The 19257-nt window shown below is 49.6% G+C and overlaps 1 protein-coding gene across 1 annotated transcript in view; it reads right to left on the reverse strand.

Moving 5' to 3' along the window:
- The window catches only part of PLXNA2 (plexin A2), a gene marked incomplete at its 3' end in the record, with an annotated part of 215866 nt that overhangs the window by 65806 nt on the left and 130803 nt on the right, over nucleotides 1-19257 (reverse strand). The window contains exons 5-9 of the mRNA XM_082832378.1: nucleotides 12428-12528; nucleotides 9168-9291; nucleotides 7287-7440; nucleotides 6149-6245; nucleotides 2730-2844 (exon numbers count right to left, since the gene is read on the reverse strand). Of these exons, the coding sequence (XP_082688504.1) occupies nucleotides 2730-2844; nucleotides 6149-6245; nucleotides 7287-7440; nucleotides 9168-9291; nucleotides 12428-12528 (591 nt within the window). The remainder of the gene's footprint in view (nucleotides 1-2729; nucleotides 2845-6148; nucleotides 6246-7286; nucleotides 7441-9167; nucleotides 9292-12427; nucleotides 12529-19257) is intronic.

Consider the following 19257-nt stretch of genomic DNA (forward strand, 5'->3'; position numbering starts at 1 on the left):
CTTACTGGAAGTGGAAAAGAGATATTCTAGGAGCCCCAAAGAGGCACCTAAGGGATTTCCAGTCCCCAGAAGGACCTGAGGACATAGGCAGGACTCTTAACTGAGTAAGGGGAACCTCACTCGAGCCAGCCATGTGCACCTTTGCTGTTCCCCATATTTTCAGGAATGGGGTTCCCCCCCAAAGCAGATCTTTGGACAGGACAGAGTGGGGTCTGGGAGCTGTTTGCTGAGAAAGGACACGGGAGTGGCTGTGGCCCTGGCAACCTCCTCGGAAATTGCGCCCTATTTCCTTTCCTGAGTAAACTCAGGAGCCCCAGAGCACCCTCGCCCACACCCAGTCTCTGGGGCCCTGCTGGCTAGTGCATGTCAGCAGGGCGAGGGGGAGGTGACAGAGACAAAGGCATCTCTCTCACCTCAAGAAACAGACATTAAGGGAGGAAATGAAAAAGGAGATGGGAAGCCTCTGCTTTTCCCCGCAGGGCTCTTTCAGTATTAATTTAATCCTGACTTGGGACGGCAACAGCTTCTCCCAGGCCCAGTCCTCTGGAATTCTTGAGTCACCCGTGGCTGAGAGGCAGCTGTGTTCCAGTGACTTCTAAAGGGTGAGAGGGAGGTGGCATGATTTCAATTAGCCTCTGGGCCTCAGCCCTTCGGCCTCCACACGGGGCAGAGTTACTGGTCTCGCTCGGTCTGACACCTCTCCTGCCCTCACTCCAGCTGCCCGTTGGGCCCTGTCAGGCTTGGCTTCGGGTTTCTCTTTGCCCAGGGGAGCCCGGCAGCCAGATGAAAGTGCAGCAGCTGCTCCTCCTAGTCTGGACCTGCGCGTCACCCTCTCCCTCTGCACTCTGTGGTCCTCCTCGATTTATTTTATTAACAAACTTCGGAGGTTAGAAGTGGTCACTGTGAAGGTCAGTTTCTGAGACTGTTTACCATGACCTTTCACTGCCCACCCTTCATCTCTGCACAGCCCTGCCCTGGCCTCCTTGCCTCCCTAGGTCGATCTCCTATTGACACCCAAGCTGGGGGTCCTCTCCCACCATACCCTCGGCTCATGCATGGGTCCTTTCCTCTGGGTAAGAAGATTGGCCTGAAAGCAGTCTCATCCTCTTGCAGAATCCCAGGGCTGGGGTTAATTTCCGGTGTCCACTAAGACCAGGCTGGCACTTCCTGGTCAGCTACATCAAAGCATACAGACTGGCCAGAGGAAAAGCCTTCCTTGAAAGGTTTTCAGGGCACTAGGTAACTGGTTCCATCCTGCTGAGGCATCTGTGGTTGGGTCTGCCTTAAATACCGCCTGTGGGCACCATCTGTGTGTCTCCCATTCAAGACAGGCAAACTCCATTTTTTCTGGCTGAATGTAACACATATTGTTTCAGGAGCTCAAAAGAATTCATGGTCACATGTGTGTGTGTGTGCGTGTGCGTGTGTGTGTGTCTGGGAAACCTTTCAAGGTCTACTTTCTTCTTAAGTTAAAAATTTTAAAAAATGTAGCTTTACTGAGGTATAATTGACAAATAAAATTATAAGGTATTTAAATTGTACATCATGCTGACATGTATATCAAGGCTTACTTTCTCGTGTTTATGCATGGAAGCAACCAGTACTTCTACCCAGATTAGGAGACAGAAAAGACTCTATTTCTTGAAATCTTAGACAAGTAGCTCCAAGGAACACTTCCTATTAATGGCATTTGGGTAAAGTGGTCATTGGTTCCTCTGTGCTTTCATGCATGCCTGCTACAGACTTTCACTGAAAAAGGCACTGAGGATTTAAAGATAATATGTAATCCTTGCCTTTAAGGAGCCTGTAGCCTAGTGCAAGAGGGAGACATATAAAGGCCGTAGCAGTATTTGCAAAGGCTACACTGTCACTTATTTACATTTGCGGATTTTCTAAAAGGTGGAACGAGAGGTGAATGTATATTTATACATATGTGCATTTGTGGGAATACATAAGGTCTCTATCGTTGTTCAAACTCACCTACTGGTCACTCTGGGGCATGAAAAACATTAGACACTGACCCAGCAGGCTCCGTTGTCCTAAGGCCTGCTATGAATTTGTAAGAAAGTCAACCTCAAGGAAATATCATTGGGTGCGATATTCATTGGAAAGAGAAGAAATCTGATATTGCACTGTGTTGATGACAAAAGTGGGTCTGGCCTGAGGGATGGCACTTTGACTACACAAGAAAATGGGACTTTTAGCAAGGCCTGGTTCTTTTCACCAGCTGACTGCCTCTCTCTTCTGCAAGGCCACCCACACAGTCATACACCAGAGTCAAAGAATCACTGAATTTTAGACTAGGAAGGGAGGTTGGCATGAAAGAGTGGCTAAGAGTGAATGCTCTATTGAACTAGACGATGTCTGCAGCCAAGCAAAGGGCTTAGACTCAGAGAACAAACGCCATTCACTACACTCTTCTAGACCATGGGGCCTGTTCGGTTGGATATATTTCCTCTAAACTTTCAGTCTCAACCCTGAGGTCCCCTCAAGCTTTTGAATGCACACAGTCTTAGGAGTCTAGCAAATACGGTACACTTCTCCTTCTCTGGGGTATTTGCTGCCACTTTTTTTAGCTCTATAATACCAGGGCTTTCTAACATCTCTGGGAGGAAGACCAACATGGACCAGGGCAAGGAGATGGCCATGCCGTTGGACGGACCATCTGAAAAAGGAGGACCACTCAGATTCACTGGGGCTGCTGTTGCGCCAGGGTGAGCTAGGCTTACCTCTGAAATGTTGATCCGGCCCTCCTGGAAGGAGCAGGTGGTGGGGTCATGAGTACAGAGGTTTCGGTATTTGCACCAATGGCAGCGGAAGGCGCTGTTGACACAAGACAGGCACCTGCAAGGATAGAGACAGTAAGAGGCAAAGAGAAGGCAGCAGACAGGGAAGGTAAGGGTGCCTGGTAGCCCATGCGTCATGATGGAAGTCTGTTATCCTAGTCTCACTCTCAGAGGGGTAGATTGGTGGGGCATCCCCAGCCCTGAGAATGGTGGCTTATCCCTCTAAGATGTTCACGGGACCAGAAAATTGAGAGAAAAATGTGTTCAGAGCGGGAATCATGTAACTTAGAAACCAGTGGTGTGCTAGAGCTGGTCTGTATCAGCTCATGACAGCCAATTATTCATATTTTCAGGAATTTTACAAGCGGTTGGCATCATGATAGCAGCTGGAAATTAGCCATGGAGGGAGTATTTATGCCATAGAAATTGGAAAATGCCATATAATACGTTTTCCCCCTGATTTCTGGTGGTTAAACATTTGGCAGCATACCACCACTTATAAGACAGAATCGCCGGGGTGGGATGAATTGAGAGATTGGGGTTGACATATATACACTAATATGTATAAATCAGATAACTAATAAGAACCTGCTGTATAAAAATAAATTAAAAATAAATAAATAAAGACAGAACCGCCCAAAGAGCGCAGGGATAGAAATTGGGCAGATCTGGTTGCAGTTTTGCCTCTGCCACTGCCACTGAGGTCACCCTGAGTAAGCACTTTACCTTCTGACTCGGAATCTCTTCATCTGTCTGTACTAAGACTTTCCCGTCCACTCCATGGGGTGTTTCGTGTCAAATGAGATAATGTATAGGATGTGATTTGGAAAAGTATTAACAATGCTAAATGTATTATTTTTAAGTGCTTAAATCACCTGTTATTTCAAGCTCTTAAATCACATTGGAGTGTTAATGATTGGTTCATACCACCTGTGTTTCTGAGTTTTGGGGGAGTAAACGGTATTAAATGATAACTTTATCCCACTCTCCAGGTAGCCAGGCATAGATAGCAACAGGCTATGTGTGTGGCTTCTGCCTTTCTCCCCAGGGTGAATGAGCACTTCTTTCTCTCTGGTTTCCCCTGGAGGCTGTGTGTATTATCTAGGTTCTCTGTGTGTGATCAGACCACTGTCAGGCAAACGGGTTTTGCAGGTAGGGTTGTTCTTCCTGCTTCTTGCCAGATCCTCTAGTCTAGCCTCTCACAACTAGACCAACCTGGAAGGGACACGGCCAGGTCTGCAATCTGGCGCCACCTGGTGGGAGCTCTGATGACATTTGGGCCGATGGGGCTTGATCCAGGGGTCACTGGCTAATACTCCACAGTGGATTGGGTGCGTTAGCCCATCTACACTTCTTCTCCATGCCAAATATTTTTATCCCCTTCTAGATATGCCCCTAGTTATTTTGTTCCTGAACCTAGCCCAGATGGATTGCTTCTTGCTAACATCTTATGATTCAGCAAGTAAATCATGAAAATGGACCAAGGATGATGAGATCAGGGTTTTAGAACAGGTTCTTCCATTGGCTAATTTTGTGACCTTCGTTGCAGCACTTATACCCTATGGGCCTCAGTGTACCATAGTAAAAGGAAAGAATTGAACTTGACTCTGTGATTTTTAACTGTGAATGCCAGGAGTAAAGAAGGGTAAGATAGTGTTTTGCAATAAAATGGAATCTTCAGTGTCAAGGATACCTGCTTTGTTTTTCTGCTAACACTTGTTGCCTGTGACAGCATCTCCATTGCCATGGCAATGTGGTTGAAAGTGGTGACATCACACTGAGTTGCCATGGAGATGTGGATGCTCTCACAAACAATGTATTCCTTCACTGCTGTGTTGTGGGAAGTTCACTTTCCAAGATGCTTGCATTTCCCAACAAAATGGGATTGGAATGCAGTGGGTAAGGGGCAATTTTGTTCATTTCAGCTTCAGCCACATACTGCCCTGCCTTGCTTCCTCCCAGGCCATTTTTACCACTTGTTCTGTCTTTCTCAGCACATCTATTGATTTGGCCAAATGGGGCTCGGGTACGTCTCTTTCCTTAGCTACTGTGGAGACCCTAGAACTCTAGAAGATGATTCTAATCATGAAAAATCAAGGCCAGAAAAGAGGAGACTAAGGAGGCTCATTTGCCTATTTTGATGGCTAAATTCCTTTAGGGCTTAGCTGCAAACAGACCCCCTCCCCACATGGACTGCTGGGCCCATCGTGCCCACAGCCTAGACCCTCAGACTTGATACTGCTGGAGTTCTCAGGTTGTTCCTGCCCTGGGCAATGGGAAGGATGGGTCCATAGAATATTCTCAGGTACTGCTCCTTCTGGCATGGAGCCGTTGCCTGATCTCTCTCCTTGTTGATTGACCAGGGTCACATGGCCCTTATGTGGCCCTATTATAGAGACGTGTTGCCCTCTTTCTAAATCTAAATCTAAATGGTGCATGAGTTTCCAGATGGTATGGAAGGAGTCTCAGTTTCACTTCGAGAGAGGAACCAGCAGAAACTAAGTATGGGTCTCTCTCTCCTCCACTCCTGGTCCTGCTTTTTACTTATGAAATGCTCCCAGCTTCCTGCGCAGCTGTTGGATCTCACAGCCAAGGGCACTCAATTGGTAGGCATTCTGCTGCTGGAGATGGCTGGTGAGGTCAGCTGGGCTGCACTTAAGCCCCTCTGAGGGCTGGTGGTTGGGTCTGGTTTTCCCCTCCTCCTCGAAAAGTTGAAGGCTCAGTTTAGACCACGGTATAGTTTAAAGCTTCCTCTCCCTCTCCCAGCCTGAGTCCTTTATTTGAGTGCTGGGTGAGGCTATTTCCCCATCTCTGAGTCCCTTCTTCATGTGGTCATGGATGATGTGTCCAAGCTCCACTGGTTGTCAGTCTCCATGTTCAAATCCACCACCAACTGGTATAAAATGGAGAACTTTTCTTCTGGGTCCTGAGCCATGACCTTTGTTTTTACTTCAAACCCTCTTTTAACTCTTAGTTTGAGAGTTGAGGGTAGGGTGTGTTGCAAGGGAGACTGAATGAGATCAGAGGCTGTGGAGAGTGAAGCCATTCGGTTTAATATAACTGAATAAATGGAATATAACTGAAAAGAACCAGTTATGGAGAGCTTACTCTCTTCCAGACAATGTGCCAGGTCCAACTGGGAGACTGTGAGGTGAATACAATATGATTCTTGTTCTAAGGGAACTTAGAAAAACCCCACGCTCATATCCAGACCCAGGGCAAGACTCCTTCTGGCCTGGCCCTGCCGTTACCTGCTTGCTCACTAATTTCTCCCGACCTCATCTCTATAGAAGGACGTTGGTCTACGTGATCCTCTGGCTTTGATACTGAACAATTACTAGTGCTGCAAGGGGTGTGCTTACAGTTGGTGGGCGCTGCAGTTGTAGAACTTGAACTCGGTGCCGACGAATATCTTGCCTGTCTCCTTGGACCTCAGCTGCAGCTCTAGCCCAAACCAGTCTGGAAAAAGGGAAAAAAAAGGAGAGGGTTACAAATCTGGGGCACAGTGGAGAGACTGAGGGTAAATCATTCAGCTACTCCAGGGCTCCCCTGGGGCACCGATGGTAGATGGAACGTCCTTGAATCTTCTTCCAAGAGACTCCCTTTCATCCTGCTGATGACCAGCCCATCACTGAGACCCAGACGCCCCCAGCCCCTCTCTTAGGGAGGAGGTAATAGATCAGATCCCACAGAGTCCCCTGTTTGGTCAAATATGTACAGTTACTGTCAGAAATATCAGGTCACCGATACAGAATAAGAATTAAAAAAAGAGAAATAACAGAACAAAATTGGGTCATTTGTAGAGATGTGGATGGACCTAGAGACTGTCATACAGAGTGAAGTTAGTCAGAAAGAGAAAAACAAATATCGTATATTAACGCATATATGTGGAACCTAGAAAAACGGTACAGATGAACCGGTTTGCAGGGCAGAAATTGAGACACAGATGTAGAGAACAAACGTATGGACACCAAGCGGGGGGAAAGTGGCAGGGGTGGTGGTGGTGGTGTGCTGAATTGGGAGATTGGGATTGACATGCATATACTGATGTGTATAAAATTGATGACTAATAAGAACCTGCTGTATAAAAAAATAAATAAAATTCAAAAATTCAAAAAAAAATAAAAGAAATATCAGGTCAAAAGCCCTGAAAGCCCCCAGTTCTATGGAGAGAACCCACTGAAAACCACTGGCTGAAACCACTGACATTCCTCGAAGGGAAGGGAAGTCTGGAAAAAATTTTTATGCACTGTGCAGGCTTAACCCAAATGGGAGCAAGGGATTTCCCTCTTCCTGAATTTTGCTTTGGGGCATGACAGTTTGCTTTCAGACTCAAACAAGTTTATAAGCCCTACTGGTATCTGGCATAAGGAGACCTAGTCAGGCAACTGTCAGTCAGTCTGTGCTGGTACTTGCCACCCTGTTCCCTGGGTCCTCTTCTCTTGGCCACCCTGGTAGGGCAGCCCCTAGCATATGACTCTCACGGCAGACACTTCTTACCTTGATCCAGAGGGATGACAGGGACAACCTTGGGCCCTGGTGAGATGCAGATGACCTGGCTCCCAGATACCTGTCCCTCTACCTCTGTCAGGTTCCCAAAGGCACAGGAGATGCCCGCAGACAGATCAGGAGCATCACTCACAACCAGGCTGAGCTGTGGGAGGAGCAAAGGGATAATGCTGTAGGAAGAGCCCTTGGGGCTCAGGAGACCTGGGCTCCAGGCCCGGCCCTGCCATTGCCCACTTGCTCACTCATCTCCACTGACCCCATCGATAAAGAGGATGTTGTTTCCAGGTGATCTTCTAGCTTTGACACTGAACAATTACAGTAGCACTGCGAGGGGTGTGCAGGGCCAATGGTCTTTATTATTAATACTGTTAATTTTTCAGTCTTGTCCAGCAGCAGAAAGCACTGGGGGGAGGGGAAGGGAAGGATGCTAGGGGGAAAGGTCCCAAAACCCATCTCAGACCCAGCTCATTTTGACATGAAATCATGCAAACTTGAAAGCAAGTCATGAGCTGAGCCCTTCACAAATAAGCCTTGGCCCTGGATCATGGGAGAACACGCATCACCAGTCTGCAGGTTTATAAGGAGTTTACCGGGTTGGCGAAAGACAGCTGGCGCCTCAGCCTGGCTGTCATTTAGGGTCTGCTTGCCGAGGTGGTGGGTTTCCTAGAGTTTCTATTCTCTGTTCCTCTCTGGCTCTCTGCCCCCTGAGAGCTCCCCTAGAGTAGGGCAGTCACCTCACAAGGAGTTTAGGGGATCAGAGGATGGCAGGAAGTGAACACTAATGGCTCAGATGATGCCTGCTGTTTCTTAGGGACCCAGTGATCTAGGTCAGTGGTTTGCAGGCCTTTCAAGTTTGAACACTCTCCTTTGAATGGTAAAAATATCACAGAGTGTCAGAAGAATCTGTTGATTGAGAAATCATTTAATGGTAAAACGCGGCTCTGAATTCAGTGTACTTGGAAATGGGGTTGTACTAAGTGACCACAATAGTATCTAAGTGGTATTTGAAACAACAGGTGAGAAATGTGACTCCCAGTGGGGAGTGCCCATGAGGGTCCATGGTGACAACACCCTGCAGCCTGCAAGTGGCGAGTCCTAACGGAGGGAGGTCTCCCTTTGTCATCCCACCTGGCAGGGATTTCTTAGTCACAATGGCTATCACCTAGCCTTTCTATACATTTGTTTGCTGCTGAATCTCTGCCCCAGTTTCGTTTCCATGGGGCTGAGAGACTTAGGTACAAACTCTGCTGTTTGTTCCCTCGGCTCCATGGTAGCCAAAACCTCCCGGTGGGGATGAATGAACGCAAGTCTTGGAAGGTTCATTAACTGATTAACATTTGTGAATGCTCATATAACCTCCAGAATGAAATAATCCTGCAGGGCCTGAGGACACGAAGTATTTGGGGTTGCAACTCAACAGGTGGTTAAGGACCATTGTATTCTCTTTAATAGTCTAAGCACATACTGCGAATTAAGTCTCGGTCTCTCTGTGTCTGCCTGTCTGTCTGTGTCTCTCTCATATACAAGCACAAAGGCAACTCCAGGTTTCTGTGAGACACTGTATCAAGTGGACGATTGAAATACACCATATACCAAAGAATGGCATTGGATTGCATTATGTTGTAGCTGTTTGTTACTAACTGCAAAATCTAGATTTACAAAACAGATCAATAGGTAATGAATCTGCAAGGGGCATGGCGAATGACTAGGCCCTTTACAATAAGAGTTACCATAGTTTTCCTACAAAGATCAAGTTTCCTCGGAGCATTTAAAGTGTGAGCCATTTACATTGCGCAAGTGTTAAAGGAACACACCCACGCTCGTGCGGGTCCCACACCCCACGCCTCCACCCTTCCGGATGAGTTTACTCACCAGCCGGCTGTGCTCAGACACGGAGATGCTGCTGGGATGCACCTCGAGGCTCATGCACTGGCTGATGCTGGCAGCAAATCGATTAGGTTCCCAGGCCCGCTGACACTTGTCCCTGCGGGAGCACCTGCCACAGACACAGATCCACAAGCGGTCAGGCCTCTGACACCCATCTGTTGGAGGCTCCAGGGTCCCCTGAAGGTAAGTGAGAAGGCTTTGCTGCTCTGAGGCCTGTGTCCGTCTTCTCATGACAACATTCACTTATCCCAGAGGGCCTGGTGACTCGCAGATGGTCTCTATTGCAGTTAAAGTCAGACTAAGAGAAGTGGGATCGACCGCCAACACAAGAGATGCGGTTTAGACATAAAGAATAGCTCTAGAGGGACGGCACCTTTACGGGAAACTCGGTGAGTGAGGGAGGGAAGGTTGGGGACGTGAGAAGTAGCAAGCAAGAGGCTAAAAATGGGAACTCTGGAGCCATGATGCCTGGGCTCTAACCCCAGATCTACAGCCTACTAGCTGTGGCCCCTTGGACAAGTTCCTTAATCTCCCCTCGCCTCAGTTCCCTCAACTGTAGAATGCCGAGGCCCATGATAATACACTACCTCATAGGCTTGCTGTAAGCATTAAATGAGCTAGTGTTTAGAAAATGGCCTGTTCTTAGCCCTTCTAAGAACAATGTTAATGATGATGATTCTGAATATTATTATTCTCCTCCAGGGATATTTAAGAACCTGGACAGGATCTTAGCTGTGTGGGACAGCATGCAAGTGATCTTGTGGCTGGATTCATAGCTCTTTGAAGGCAGGGACCATGTTTTATGCATTGAGCTATTCTACCTGTCCATGGTATATTTTCAATAAATGTTTGTGGTGGGAAAGAGAGAGACAGACAGGGAGTCGCAGGCAGGGTTGCCCCTGTCAGAAGGCACGTGTGGCCGCTTCTCCTCACATCTTCATCTCTGGTTCTTGGCTTCTCTGCCTACAGCAGCAGGTGGGCACTGTGACGCCTGCACACAGGGGCGTCTGGTGGCCACTTAAGTCACATGGGAACATGCTCCAGGGCTGGTGCATCTCCAACCAAAGAGCCAGTGGGGACACTACAAGATTCCACAGCCAGGCTGAGATTCCCACCCGAGCTCCCCGCAAAGCCCCTCTCCCCTCTTCCTTTCCAGGCACATAATGGATCTAAATATGAATGCTGTCAAAGAAAAGAATTATTGAGGTTTAAGTGAATCCTTAAGATAGCTCTAAAGTGAGCTCTTGACTGGAGCCTTTATCTCATTGACTCACTGAAATGGCTCTTTTTTTTATCATACTATATATGGCAACAGCCCTAACAGAGATAAATAGCCTCTGAGACAATAACGCACTTGCAAGAGCAAGGCGTACAGAAGACACAGGAAGGTTTCAAATCCCCTCCCACCCCCCCCCCCCCCCGGACCCAGAGGCTCCTGAGCAATTTCTCTCAGGCCTGTGCCTCCATTAAAATCCAGTGTGTGGGCCTGGCAGCTGGGGTCGTCCATCCACTCATTCCTGTTACCCAGGCAGGCGGATGGCGACAGGTGGGAGGACACGGCTGGAGGGGCTGGTGAAGATGAGAGGGACCAGAAGAAGAGAAACCTCTGGGTATAACCGGGAGGAAACTTGCTCCCCATGTGCTCTTGGCAAACAGAGCTGCTGGAAGGAGAGGTGTGCCCTGGCAGGTGATGACAGGGAAGGAGCTCAGACAGCAGAGGAAATCTGAGACTATCTTCATGTGGTCCAGTCATTCTAGGAGCCCCAGCTGACCTGGCCCAGGAGGATGACGGGGTGGTCTGGGGCCTCCGGGAGACTTGGACATTGAGGCTAGATTGGCAGGGAGAGCAGGGAGTGGGTAGTATGGCCGGATCTACCCACCACCACACAGTGAGAGGGCAGGTAGCCCAGGACAAGGCCTGAAGCTGGGAGTGGCTGCCAGATTCTGTGGAGAAAGAAATCCCCTTGAGGTGAGAGAGCCTTCTGGCTGTCAGGCCAGCCTCACTGAAGGGAACCCAACTGTAGCCACCTTTGCCATTCTGGGGGCATAGTGGGAGCAGCGTCAGTTTCTTTACCACTGGTCTGGCCTAAATGGAGACTCACTGTCCGGGTTCTGGTGACAGCGTTTCTGGCAAGACTTCTGGAGGAGGCCCTTACCTCCAAATCTAAGCAGGGAACTCAGTATCTGTGGGCTCCAATCCAGTCCGGAGTTTGCATCTGTGAGGTGCCCGCTTCCCTCCCTCCCTCCATAGCCCTCCCAACACCTGCTGCAGAGGCTGGAAGCCAAGAGCTATTGTGCAGGACCCTGAACTCTGGCCCTCCGCCTCCGCCTCCACCCTAAACTCTGCACATTTTATGGGGATTCTTTGCCGGCTGGCACGGAGCCAAGGAGTTTCCAACTCCACTGGGGAACAGAATTCCTAGCCAGCTCCTGCCTTTGGAGTTTTCACCCTCTTCTCTCCCTCTGGGGCACTTCGAATCAGGAAGTTTAAGTGCGATTTTGCATTTCTATTGAGCTGGTATTCAATGGCAGGGGATGTATCTGAATAGGGATGTGAGGCCAGTTGGAGTGAGATGCAGACTTCTTGGAATCCAGAATTAATGAGTCCAGAAGGGTCCTCCCAAGGCTTCTGTGTCCATAACAATTATTTTGACTTGTGTAGCTTATCCTGAGCTTCCTTATTGCCAAAGCATTTATTATTTCATTTAATCCTCACAGCTCACCTGCGAGGTAGGCATTACCCCTATTTAGCGATGGGGAAATGGAGGCCCACAGCTGGCAGTGGACCATCCTGGGTCACACAGCAGCTAACTGGAGTCCAAGCTTCCCAACTCTAGTGCAAACTCCAGGAAGGAGGCACCTCGTTCAGGCTACACTGAGGAGCCTCTTGGGAAACCTAGAGATTCTACAACTTCCCTTGTGAGCTCTTGCAACACCACTACCCTTCCCTGTAGAAAAGGTACAGACTTCAGAGCTGGCCGGGGGGGGGGGAGGGGGTGGGGGATCAGATTTTGGAGGTGAAACGAAAAACAGAGAGGCAGAGGCACTGCACTTAGAAAGAAAGCCCACCCACGGCCTCTTTTCCTCTTCCTGTTCTCAGCACTCCAACCACGATGAGAATGACTGCTCAGAAGAGGGAAATTCCTCTCTCCCTATGAACTGATGTCACATCCCTCATCAACACTCCCAGGAAAGTACCTGGTTTTCTGCATTCCAGGCTTTTTTCCAGAATGCGCCAAACTTACATGTTGTGCAGGGCACACCAGCCACAGTGAGGGTCCCCCGAGCTCAGGCACTCCCCACAAGTCGTGTACTGTTCACAGGATTCCACAGGGACCCTGGTGATCTGGCCAAGAGGGAAAAGAGAGCAGGTTAGATCGGGGAGTGACGCCTCGCAGAGGTACGTTCAGACTCAACTACACCTAGCCACACTTGCACTGTCACCACCCCTAAGAGGTGACAGTGGGGGGTGTGTGTGTGTGAATCGGTGGCCTCAGTGTTCTCATCTGTTTGCCCCGCACGAGGCAGGTACAGCTAAGAGGCCCCAGGCTTCTTGCCTTTGCTGGAGGTGGAAGCAAATCCTCCAGTTTCTCTTTGCCTGCACTAAAGTCCTCCGGAGAGCTGGCCCTGCTCCTGGCAAAGGCTGAAAATGGTTAACTCTGTTGAAAGGCTATTGAGTGCCACCAACTCGTCTCTGAAGAGCTTTCAGCTGGGCTTGGGCTGAGACATCCTGCCTGCACAGAAAACATTTAAAAAGGGAGAGAAGGAGAAACTTTTCCTATCAAATAATATTCATCTAATGGCATGGTCTTTTTACATCCAACCAAACATACCACCTGGATCTAATTATCCCATTCTCTGATGCCTGCATTCAGTTTCTCTAGTAAATCTCCCATCCTTTGAAAAGTCTGGCTAAATGGGAACAGAGCTGAGCTGCCTGTCTTGCTGGGGGAAAGTGGGAATGTACAGCTGAAGCCCCTGCCCCCCAGATGATGTGGCCTCCTCCTGGCTTCCAGGTGGGGCCCTGCGGGGACACTGGCCAGGCCTGTTTGGTCATTACTCACCCTTACCTGCTTAGCGGGTGTGACATTAAGGCCAGGCAAAGGGTCAGAAGATTGAAGTCTTGCATTTGGTATGTCCTAGGTATCTGTTGCTGGCTGGGGCTGGAGGCTGCTGGGCTGGGAATGGAATCTCATTTGTCAGGGCAGAGAGGTCCCCCACCTACTGGATGTGCGAACCCAAGTGGAAACACAACCTGCGGTCCAGCGGCACAGTGGTCTGCCTCTAGCAGGGGGACAAAGGATCTGACGGAGATGCCTTCACAGCGTGCTCCCGAGAGGCTCGGGATGGAGTCTAACACTGCTCACCTGGCAACTGTTTATCAGGTGTCACTATGAGAGGCTCCGGTGCTGTGTGATAGAGAAACAGCAGCGAACATGACCCAGATCCTGCCCCCCGGAAGAGCACGCAGCCCAGTAGGAGTTGATAATTACAAACCGAGACCTACTCTACACTGTGCTCGACATCCATTGCAGGCAATAGGCATGTGCCCTGGGGGCCTTGGCACCTTAAAGGAGGGCCGTCCAGCACAACCTGTCTGGAGGAAGGGACCAGCGAGTAAGGGTGAATCAGGGTAACAGTGGGCCCAACGCAGATGCCTGGAAGGGCATTCCTAGCTGAGAGATTATCACGAACAAAAGGAATCATGGGGCTTCCCTGGTGGCGCAGTGGTTGAGAGTCCGCCTGCCGATGCAGGGGACACGCGTTCGTGCCCCGGTCCGGGAAGAACCCACATGCCACAGAGCGGCTGGGCCCGTGAGCCATGGCCGCTGAGCCTGCGCGTCCGGAGCCTGTGCTCCACAACGGGAGAGGCCACAACAGTGAGAGGCCCACGTACCGCAAAAAAAAAAAAAAAAAAATGTAATCATGGCTAAGTTCAGCCTAACTCAAGTGTGGAGTGTATACTGGATGGGCGGCTGAGAGATGAGGCTGGTGGCATGGAACCAGGGGCCAGACAACGAAAGGTCTTGGGTACCAGCCCCAGGAACCTTCCTTCTCTCTGTTGGGTGCCCCCCACACCCACTCATTCTCCCCACAACATAAACACTTAACATTCTGAATTACAAAGCTTTTCTCTGAGTGATGTGATCAACTTTAAGCATCCCTAACTTCCCTTTAATAATAAAAATACAAAATGCAGAAAGCATAAATATAAAATCTTGCAATTCAGTGAAAAAATTGATATTCTAAATGGAGGTTGGGGGAGTAGCTGAATTGAAATAGTTCATGTGGAATAGGTCCGAGGGTTGAATTGACTCTATGTCCAATATGACCTGACAGGGTGATGTCATAGCTAAAGGGGCTAATTCGATCATGGGCTGCATTAATGGACATGGTGTCAGGATAGAGATGACCTGAGTTCCCAGCTCAGGTCTTTGCAACCTGCTCTAAGAGGAGGGTTGTTCAACCAGAGAAACTTTCCAGAGGGTGGTCACGATGGGGTGGGACCCAGGTGTGGCATCTGAGGTACAGCTGATAGACCTGTATGTTTATTTAGGTCAAAGAAGTTGAATGTCAGGGTGGCCGTGGAAGCTATCTGCCACTGTTTGAAGGGCGGCAGTGTGGCTGCAATAAGACTCATGGGTGAAAAGTTCCCGGAAAGCTCGACAGAAGAAAGTCAAGGTTGTCCACCAGTGCACAGACCTGGCTTCCAGCAGGGACTCCCTTCCGTGGGACGTGTAAGCAGAGTCAAGGTGACATGTGTCTGGGAGGCTGTGGAAGGTATTTCTGCCCCCGGAGGAAGGCTGCCCTAGTCCTTCTAACTCTGACATAGGGATTCTATTTCCCACAGTTTGCCTAACTCCTTCCTGAGACTGTTCATTTCTGTCCTGAATGACTTGGACAGTTCAAAGATCCAGCCACGCCACTAGCCACTGATAGCACCCCACTTTAAGGAGCAACCATTGACCCCTGACTCACGTCCTGTGATTCCTACCAGAAGCACCTTTCCGGCAGGTGCCTGCCAGACGCTCTCCCAGCATGCCTCTCCCGGGCCTGGGACTCTCGGCCCTTCAGGATATCTGTGACCCTAGCCACCTGGGGGGCTTCCGCCAGCCCCCTCCAACCCGCCCTCGGAGGCCTGAGAGCCGCAGCCCAGTGCCCGGCCTCCCTTTCCTGGGTTTCGGGCTCCGTGTGAGTGATGTCTGCATCTGGCTGGAAATTAAAACAACTGTCTGCATTGCATTCGGCCCGTCTGTCAAAACACAGCCCAGCTCTCAGCAGCTGGGGAAGGGGGCCCTGAATGGGAGCAGTGTCTCCAGCAACAAAGCCCACTTTCACGCCAAGTGCCGCAGAGATAGTGAGAAGCCTGTTCTTCTCCAAACGTGAAACCAACAGCACAACTATTTTTCCTGTTTCCTGGGCCCTCCTGGTGGGAATTTTTTTTTAAATACACTGAGTTGAAGAGCAAAGTGAAACAGGAAACTTATAAGGGGGGTGGTTCCTAAAATTTGAATTATTCTCTTCTCAAAGACCTCATAGCCATATGCAAACCAGAGGAAAGAAATGTCACAGGGACTGGAGGGAGGCCCTCAAAGTCAGGTGTTTCCGTGGGTGCTCTGTCTTTCCTATAATCATGTGTTTCTGTATTCATTCATCAACCCATATTCATAGATCATGTCCTACAGAAAGACCAGGGCTGGGCACCTTAGGGGAATAAAATCAACAGCAACATTAAAACACAGCCATCACCTTCAAGTTGCAAACAGACTAGCAATAAAAACAAGAAAAGTGTTGTGTGTTCTAAGAGAGGTATTGAAAGAGGGCTGAGGCAATTCAGAGCAAAGAAAATACTACTTCTACGTCTATGCCGTCCAATGTATGGGCCCGTGTGGTCACCAGCATCTGGAATGGGGTTAGTTCGAATTCTAGTCCTTAGAGATGTGCTCTAAGGACACCGGATGTTGATGGCTGAGCACGGAAAACAAGAATGTAAAATAGCACAGTAATAATTTTTTATTGACACATGTTGAAAAGATAAAAATTTAGCAAATATTGAGTTAAATAAGATCTACTATTAATTTCCACTGTCTCTTCTTACTTTTTAAAATATGGCTGCTGGAAAAGTTAAAATTACATGCGTAGCTGTGTGGACGGCACTTTGTCATCATGGGAGAGCACTGCTCTAGATGGGAGTCCCAAGAAGGCTTTGTGAGGGATGTGGCCTGGGTCTGGGTCTTCAAGGGTGAATAATATTTATACAGATGAAAAGCGTCCCAGGTGGAAAGAACCACATAAGCAAACACAGGGAAGCAGAGTTTCTTCAGAAAACGTTGCATGAGGGTGAAGAGTGATGGGTATAAATCTGGAAAGGTAGTTTTGGGTTAACTTGGGAAGGATGGAGAAGGCCACAGAGCTGGAATACATGACGTCTGTAAGCTCTCCAGCCTGTCACTCCTTGGCCAAAAGAATGTCCTCCATGAAGAAGTGGCCCGAGCTCTCAAACCAACATCCTTGGCATTACCTGTGAGCTTAAGGGGCATAAAAATCCAGAGTCCACTGGGTTAGAACCTCTGGGATGGGGCGGGGCCTGAGAAATGGTTCCAACAAGCTCTCCAGGGGATTTTTTTTTTTTTTTTAAAGAAGATGTTGGGGGTAGGAGTTTATTAGTTAATTTATTAGTTTATTTTTGCTGTGTTGGGTCTTCGTTTCTGTGCGAGGGCTTTTTCTAGTTGTGGCAAGTGGGGGCCACTCTTCATCACGGTGCGCGGGCCTCTCTCTATCGCGGCCTCTCTTGCTGCAGAGCACAGGCTCCAGACGTGCACAAGCTCAGTAGTTGTGGCTCATGGGCCCAGTTGCTCCGCGGCACGTGGGATCCTCCCAGACCAGAACTCGAACCCGTGTCCCCTGCATTAGCAGGCAGATTCTCAACCACTGCACCACCGGGGAAGCCCCTCTCCAGGTGATTCTTATGAGAACCACTGGTAAATGTGACCTCATGTCTTGGGAAATCTTTTTAAGTGTCAGGCCCTGGGGCCATGAAGAAATAGAATCAAACTCTGCCTAGGGACTACGAAAGGAACTAGTGGAAGGAATTAGACTGACTCAGGAGGAGGAGAGATGGAGGTTAGCCTGGGGACTGCTTTATAGCCAGGGAGAAATTGGTTCTAATATCTCTGAGTCTATGAAGGCCCTGAAAGACCAAGTTCAAACTTCTGGGGTCAGGGGCCACTTCACTCTGCAGCAGGCGAAGGCGGGCACTTGCTCTAGGACCTGGTGGGTGGGGGAGGATGGGGAGGGGATGGGCATTGTCCCGGGAAGCTGGAGAAGGCAAGGGAGCTTCTCCTGGAGAGTGTCAACCGTGTCAGGCGGCTTTGTCAGGGCTGACTCAGAGTTTAATGGGACACTCAGTGGCACTTTAATTAGCGTTTGTTTATTATGATTGTGCTTTAATTATGCCTGAGGCTCCCCACCCCCTCTGCTCTGAGTGCTGGGATCTGAGGGTGGCTGCATCGGCAGAGGAATGTGGCGGTGAGGCGCCTCCGATGGAGGATGCCCTTCTCCCACCTGCCTCCACCGCCTTCTCTCCAGGACCAGGGGACCGCTCCGCACTGGATTCCACCCACACGCTTGGCATTCTTCTCCGCTTGGTCTTATGTCTTGTAATTACACCTCTAATGAATGTAACTGTCCGATTAAGTCATTTACTGAAGAAACACTCTTCATGAAAGGTGACTCGTACTGTGTTCTTGTCTCCTCTGACCCCAAGGCCCCTCATCTCCAGTGCCTCCCTTGGCCTCAGTCTGTGAGGTTGACGTACGTGGGAAAGAGCTCAGCAGGGGTGCAGGGTTCGGAGTGGTTCTCTTCCCCACCCAACTCCCTCCCCTTTAAGGACACTGGTCAGCCCACAGGGTGCAGCGCCCCGCACAGCAAGGGATGTGATATCAGATTATCATCGGCTGTGGGGATGAATCACCAAGGGACCTGCTGGAACCATCCTCCTTCCTGAAGATGTTGAAGGACAGGGCACACCCATAGGGCTTGGACTACCCAGGGTGAGGCCCCGAAGGCCTCTGTGGCCCTGGCAGTTACTATCAGCCTGGAGAGTCACTACCATCAGGTGAAAACCCATCACTCTTCAGAGAAGAGTTCCCCGATGCTGGACCGAGGGAGGAGCCCTTTGGTGCGTAAACCTGGGGAAAGAGAATCAAGGTTGTATCTCTGCCACCCTGTGTGGACTCCTAGAAGGAGCCACCTTGGTTCTGAGAATCTGGGGGCAACTATCGGAGAAGCAGCTGAGTTGAAAGCAGAACAACACAGAGGATTCTGACCATGGGCTGTGCCTGGGTGCCATGCGGTCCTTCAGTATTTACAGAGCATTTATGTTGTGTTAAGCTCTCCATTAGGCATTGGGTGACATTCTCTGTCCCCCTGGGGCCCATGGTTTGGCTGAGGACAAAGGAAACAGGATCATCTTAATACGGGAGTATAGATGCCGCAATAGAGGTATAATCAAGGGGCAGTCGTGGCTCAAAGGCCAGAGCTTGGAGGTTCTCCTCAGGGAGCTTTGGCATGGGCACTCTGTTCTAGAGGCTGAAGGATTCCTTTGCAGTCATGCAAAGAGAGAGGGAGAGAGGGAAGGAATAAGGGAAAGCTGTTCCCCAGGCTGGTAGGGCCCCTTGGGGACAGAGCATTTAATCCCCTGCTTCTCTGGAATCTGCTCCCCCCTGCCAGATGGTACACCTGTCCCCACATGTGTCCCCTGCCTCCAGACACAAGGAAAGAAACAGTGGCCTTCTCAGTGGCTGAGAGCCAGGTGGCAGGGGGTGGGAAGTGACGGAGCCTGGGTGGAAGCATGCAGTTGGCCTGAGCTACAGCCTCCTAGTCCCCAGGGCCTGGAGCAAAGTGCATGGCAGCTGAAACGCAACTGGCTCCCCACACCTCTCTCCTTTCCTTTGTATCTTCTCTTGGTGGTCCCTCCCTGCCAGCCCAGCCTCTCTCCCTTTGGAGTTTGTAGGGTCTTACACCCAGTTTCTCCTCTTTTTCCCAAACCAGATCTGTTTTCAAGAAGCAATCT

This window comes from Leucopleurus acutus (genome assembly GCF_964270905.1).
Source record: "Leucopleurus acutus genome assembly, chromosome: 2".
Lineage (NCBI taxonomy): Eukaryota > Metazoa > Chordata > Mammalia > Artiodactyla > Delphinidae > Leucopleurus > Leucopleurus acutus.